This window comes from Palaemon carinicauda, chromosome 7 (genome assembly GCF_036898095.1).
Source record: "Palaemon carinicauda isolate YSFRI2023 chromosome 7, ASM3689809v2, whole genome shotgun sequence".
NCBI lineage: Eukaryota > Metazoa > Arthropoda > Malacostraca > Decapoda > Palaemonidae > Palaemon > Palaemon carinicauda.
The window spans coordinates 16,648,252-16,655,090 of NC_090731.1; the positions used below are offsets into that span (position 1 = coordinate 16,648,252).

Here is a 6,839-nt window from a genome sequence, read left to right on the forward strand (position 1 = left end):
ATATATATATATATATATATATATATATATATATATATATATATATAGTACATACTTTTACCTTGTCATTAAAGGTAAAAATACTGCAAATACCCACCAATAACTAAGTGAAACGTTAACAATCTATTTCCTACCTCTTTTACAATACGTCCTAGAAAATGCCATATAGGTGACAATCCAGCGTTTACGTGGTCTACCTCTTGATCTCCTCCCACCAGGCGTCCAGTCCCATCTATTCCTTGCAATTCTATTTCCATCCATTCCCATTAAGTATCCCAGGGATGAAATTGAAGAGATCCTGACAAAGAACAACATGCCAACAACTGAACAGCTGAGAAGAGAGGGAATTTTTGAAAACAGAATTGAGTGGAGAAGACAACTGTGTCCACTGACAGGCTGAAAGCCTACCTGGGAGTGGAAGTGAAGTGAAGTGAAGGTGACAATCCACGTTGTCCTATAGGCTCCAGAAGGCACAAGAAGAGTTGGAAGACCAAGGCCTTCATGGCTGAGGACTATATAGCGTAAAGTAGGAGATGATGAATTGAGAAGTATTGATTTAAAAGCTCAGGAGAGAGATGCCGGGCGAAATCTAACCCAAGCCCTTAGCCTCAATAAGCGTAGGAGATGATAATGATATGGAAGGAAAAAAAAATCATATGATTTTACTAAGAAACGGTGGTGGATAAAATTGATGGTTACTATTTTGAGGTAGTAGGTTGGCCTGGGCACCAGCCACCCGTTGAGATACTATTTCTAGAGAGTTATGGGGTCTTTTGACTGCCCAGACAGTAGTACATTGGATTCTTATCTTTGGTTATGGTTCATTTTCCTTTTACACACACACACACACCAAATAGTCTGGCTTATTCTTTACATATTCTCCTCTGCCTCATATACCAGACAACACTGAAATTACCAAATAATTCTTCTTGCTGAACTGTAATTGTTCAGTGGCCACTTTCCTCTTCTCTAATCTTGGGTAGTGCCGTAACCTCTGTACCATGGTCTTCCACTGTCTTAGGTTAGAGTTCTCTTGCTTGAGGGTGCACTCGGGCAAACTATTCTATCTTAATTCTCTTCCTCTTGTTTTGTTGAAGTTTTTATAGTTTATATAGGAGATAATTATTCTAATGTTATTGCTCTTCTTAAAATATATAATTTTTCTTCGTTTCCTTTCCTCAGTGAGCTATTTTCCCTATCGGAGCCCCTGGGCTTATAGCATCCTGCTTTATCAACTAGGGTTGTAGCTTAGCAAATAATAATAATACAAAATATATTTGTAAGGTAATGGTATTAGACACAAGAGGAAAGCAAATGAATTGAAGGAAAAGAGAATATACTGTAGAAGCAGTTGAAAAAAAGTAGAAATAAAAAAAAATGTGTACAAAATCATTATCATATATGTTACGCAAAATGTGGATAATTGCCAAATGTGTACATTTTGCAATTAATTTTGCCTACTGTGTACAATTTGCAACGCTTGGTGCCTGCAAATTGTACACAATAGGCAAAATTAATTGCAAAATGTACACAATTGGCAATTATTCACATTTTGCGTAACATATATATCAAACCATATAAAAAAAATTCATTTATTCCAATGTGAAAGAAATGTGTCTTTGTTGTTGTGATGAATTGCAAGAGAGAGAGAGAGAGAGAGAGAGAGAGAGAGAGAGAGAGAGAGAGAGAGAGAGAGAGAGAGAGAGAGAGAGTTCGAACCAGAACTGTCTCCCCGGCCCCAGAATCCATATGCATGAATACATAAAACCCTTTCCTGATTCGAGTAAAAACAGAAATGTATCAACTGAATTTTGCCCCAGGACGATTTATCCATTATACATCATAAGGAATGATTTACTCCTCTTTAACGGCTCCTCTTGTTGTTGTGGTTGTTATTATTGTTATTGTTGTTGTTGTTGTTGTTGTTATTCTCCTTCTTCCTCTTATCCTCCTCCTCCCCTTTTTCTACTTCTCGTTCTTCTTTTTCTTCTTCTCGTTCTTCTTTTTCTTCGCCTTCCTCTCCTCCTCCTCTTCCTCTTCTTCTCGTTCTTCTTCTTCTTCTTCTTCTTCTTCTTCTTCTTCTCCAGAGGAAATTACAGATTAAGGACAAACAAGCTCAGTCGGCGTAAGTTGACAGCATCCTGACGAATACGCCTACATGAGGCAACATTAGATCTCTCTCTCTCTCTCTCTCTCTCTCTCTCTCACACACACACAGTTACTGGTAAGTTCGCTCTTCTTCTTGCACATCCTAATCGTTTGCTAATTGATAAATTCATAGTGTCTGCGAGTTCACACGCAAACATGCCACATTCGTATTCCAAATGCTGGAATTATGATGAACCCTTAAATTGAAAAAATTAGGGGCATTAGCAGCTTCATATACCAGCACTAAAAGCTCACTAGCAGCTCATCTAGCCTCTCCGCGCACACTGCACCATTCCCATAGCTTAATTCCCAAATCTGTTTGAGGCTCGAGGTGAGGATGGCAGGTTCATCCTTGCCAAGATTCTTGGGCATGGTGTGTTGTACTACGCCAGCGGTATTTTCTCCGGTGCCTTAGATGACCGCGGAGGTAGCAGCAGTAGGGGATTCAGCATTATGAAGCTTCATCTGTGGTGGATAACGGGGGAGGGTGGGCTGTGGCACCCTAGCAGTACCAGCTGAACTCGGTTGAGTCCCTTGTCAGGCTGGGAGGAACGTAGAGAGTAGAGGTCCCCTCTTTTGTTTTGTTTCATTTGTTGATGTCGGCTACCCCCCAAAATTGGGGGAAGTGCCTTGGTATATGTATGTATGTATGTATTTCTGAAGCAAGTCTTCTGAAAGCTATTTAAACTTTATAAGAACATCTTTTGCTTTAATGCTTTTAAAATGAACACTTTTCTTTTTTTATACCAAATGATATCGGTGTCAATGCAATGACCTTCGATGTCAGGATGCCAGACAACTTCAAATCAATCATTCAATCTTATCTTTTATTCACTTCTTTTTCCTCGCTAAATCCTTCAATGTTATCACAGATCCATTATGATAGATATCTATAATGCCTGATACATAAACGTAGAAGAAACCGTTTACCAAAACTATAACAATTGATGAAATGAATTAGGAAAGTGAACACTTAACCCACGCGACTGTTGCACAATTTAGGCCACTAACTCTCATAGCTTGAATCTTGCAGGGAATAATCAAGTCCGCCATTAGAGCTGGTACAATACCAATTCCTCAGTTTCTTGGAGGAACGACTAAATAGAAAGTCTGACATTATAAAATACTAAACACAGAACCTCCAATTTATCATGATTGATATTTTGGTAATTGCTCAGTAAACAAATCGAAGATTAAGTTCAAATCCTGGCAAGCTCCCAAAAGTGTACTTATCAATGGGAGAGAGAGAGAGAGAGAGAGAGAGAGAGAGAGAGAGAGAGAGAGAGAGAGAGAGAGAGAGAGACGCGTGCCATGACAGTGACATAAAAAATGTTTTTCAACGGAAGAAGCTCTTAACTGAGAAAGTGGCTGGAGTCTGAGTAGGAAACCGTCCCTCTTCATTCGTGTTATTTACACCACGAGATGTTTAATATATTTGGGACACGCTGAACGTCACGCAAGCTCTCTCCACGGGAGGATTTCTCAGATCAGATGACGAGCTTCAGGCAAGGTATTTGTGCTAGAAAGCAATCAAACTTTTTTTTATCTACGATATAGGAAGTAAAATTGGACTCTTTTCTTTATGATATATTCAAATAAAGAGGGTACACGATTACGATAACAGAGATGAACACTCACTCATTCATATTTATCATTATCATGATCAGCCGTTACTAGTTGCAGAACAAAGGTCTCAGACATGTCCTTCCAGTCGTGTCTGTTTATGGTCTTTCTATGCCAGTTTATACCCTCAAATTTTATTACTAATTGCAGAACAAAGGTCTCAGATATCCTTCCACTCGTGTCTGTTTATGGTCTTTCTATGCCAGTTTATAACCTCAAATTTCTTAGTTCGTCGACCCATCGTCTTTTATTTATTACCCTGCTTCTTTTGCAATCTCTAGGGACCCATTATGTTATTCTTAATGCCCATTTATTATCTGCCATTCTCATTACATGCCCATTTCTTTTCCTAATATGTTAGAATATTCTCTACTTTAGTTTGCTCTCGTATCCATGTTGCTCTTTTTCTGTTTCAGTGTTAATCCCATCATTATTCTTTCCATTGGTCTTTGAGTTGAAATTAGCTTATGTTCTAAGGCTTTGGTAATGTTCCAAGTTTCTGATGCATAAGTTAAAACTGGCAAGACCATCTGATTACTGTAAATAATCTTTTTAGAGAAAGATGCATTTTACGTTTCATAATCTCACTTTGTTTACTAAAAGCTCTCCATCCCATGCTTATCCTTCTTTTAATTTCGGTCTCATGTCCTGGGGAAACACTGTCTGTCCTAGGTATGTGTATTCATTAACAATCTCTAAAGCTTCGTCCATGGCCCCTATTTGTTTTCTCTGCAATTTCGTTGATCATTATCCGAATTTTACTCATATTCATTTTCAGACCTACATTTCTGCTTTCTCTATTCAAATCTATCATGTTTTGCAATTCTTCCCATGATTCACTAAACAGAACTATGTCATCTGCAAATCTTAAGTTGTTAAGGTATCCTCCACTGACGTTAATTCCTACATTTTCCAAATCTAATTTCTTAAAAAAATTCTTATAGGCATGCTGTGTAATTTTAAGATTGATGTACTTCACATGTAGATATCATCAAGTGTTCTAATATAAGATTTATTTCTTCATCTATTCCTTGTCTTTGAAGAGTTTTCCTTTCTGTTGAGGTTTTGACAGAATGGAAAGCTTTCGCATAGTCTATGAATGCCATACATAGTGATTTGACATACTCTGTTGATATTTTCATTGGCTGGTTAATTACATGGATATGGCTAGTTGTTGAATGCCTACTTCTAATGCCTGCCTGATCTCTTGGTTCATTAAAATCTAGCTTTCTTTCTTTTCAGCCTAATATGATCTTTATAACTATTTCATATATCACTGAGAGTAAACATGATTTTTCAGATCTTTTATGTCTACCTTCTCGTGAATTAGTATAATGATAAAGTTTTTACAAACTGTAGGTATAGAGCATTCTTGCAGACATTTTGTGTAAAGTTCAGAAAATGACTGACTTGGCTCGAAATTGCGCTTAAGATGAAATCGTATCATGTCCCTCTAGCTGTTAAACATCATCTTGGATAGATTTGGATTAATGAAATTAGGCCATAATGCCTAGGGTTGAGGCTTAGGAGGCCATTTAGAACCAAGGCACAACTGGGGAAACCCTTCCTGTGGATTATAATGGTTTATGATCAAAACGAGAGAAGAGACGAGTCACAATATGAGAACAAGAAGGATAATCTTGAAGAATCTCTTGTTTACCGAATGTATTTATTATGATGATGTTAAAAGAATTGCAATAAAGCAGGCCTTCCCACTCATCCGTCCTCACCCCACCCCTAACCAAAAAAAAAAAACCTCCTTAAATCTCTCATTCCAAGAAATATTTACATTTTGATGTATGTTATGAATAGCATACTGAGAACATTATTACCCATCTCTCTCTCTCTCTCTCTCTCTCTCTCTCTCTCTCTCTCTCTCTCTCTCTCTCTCTCTCTCTCTCTCCTTCAATAAGCTTAAAAGGCTAATGGATGGAGGTCTCGGGGGTATATGATGGTTTTTGAATTCCAGCCCTTTGGACCTTGTTACTGGCCAATTTAAGGTCTTGCACTTTGCAGCAATACTATTCTCTCCGTCGTTTCAATAATAAACTTCTTCCTCTCTCATCATTATCCCATGACCTTCTCATCCCTCCCAGAGTTACTATTCTTTCCCTCGTTTCAATAATAAACTTCTTCCTCTCTCATCATTATCCCATGTCCTTCTCATCCCTCCCAGCGTTACTGTTGTTTCCCTCGTTTCAATAACAAACTTCTTCTCCTCTCATAATTAATGTCTTGCACTTTACAGCATTACTATTCTTTCCCTCATTTTAATAATAAACTTCTTCCTCTCTCATCGTTATCCCATGTTCTTCTTGTCCCTCCCAGCGTTACTGTTGTTTCCCTCATTTCAATAACAAACTTCTTCTTATCTCATTGTTAATGTCTTGCACTTTACAGCGTTACTATTCTTTCCCTCGTCTCAATAACAAACTTCTTCCTCTCTCATCGTTATCCCATGTTCTTCTCATCCCTCACAGCGTTACTATTCTTTCCCTCATTTCAATAACAAACTTCTTCTCTCATCGTTAATGTCTTGCACTTTACAACGTTACTATTCTTTCCCTCGTCTCAATAACAAACTTCTCCATCTCTCATCGTTATCCCATGTCCTCCTCATCCTTCCCAGCATTACTATTCTTTCCCTCGTTTCAATAACAAACTTCTTTTTATCTCATCGTTAATGTCTTGCACTTTACAGAGTTACTATTCTTTCCCTTGTTTCAATAACAAACTTCTTCCTCTCTCATCATTATCCCCTGTCCTTCTCATCCCTCCCAGCGTTATTATTCTTTCCCTCGTTTCAATAACGAACTTCTTCTCTCATCGTTATCCCCTGTCCTTCTCATCTCGCCCTTCGTACCCCTCCCACATGACACATTCTAACCCAGCTCAAACTCCCTTAATTCCAATTATCTCCTGCTTCCTATTTCATTTTTCTCCAGCTACTTTATCCGTCATAATTTTTACCCTTTATCTGCAATTGTTTCTTCCCTGTTCCGGACCCTTGTGACTTTGACGTCATCGTATCAATTTTTGTTTGTTTATGTCACTTCCTGTTATTATTT

The 6,839-nt window shown here is 38.0% G+C and overlaps 1 protein-coding gene across 1 annotated transcript in view; it reads left to right on the forward strand.

Moving 5' to 3' along the window:
• The first annotated feature begins 3,624 nt into the window (after positions 1-3,624).
• The window catches only part of LOC137643873 (lysosomal-associated transmembrane protein 4A-like), a 199,048-nt gene continuing 195,833 nt past the window's right edge, over positions 3,625-6,839 (forward strand). The window contains exon 1 of the mRNA XM_068376610.1: positions 3,625-3,658. Within this exon, the coding sequence (XP_068232711.1) occupies positions 3,640-3,658 (19 nt within the window). The 5' untranslated portion in view covers positions 3,625-3,639. The remainder of the gene's footprint in view (positions 3,659-6,839) is intronic.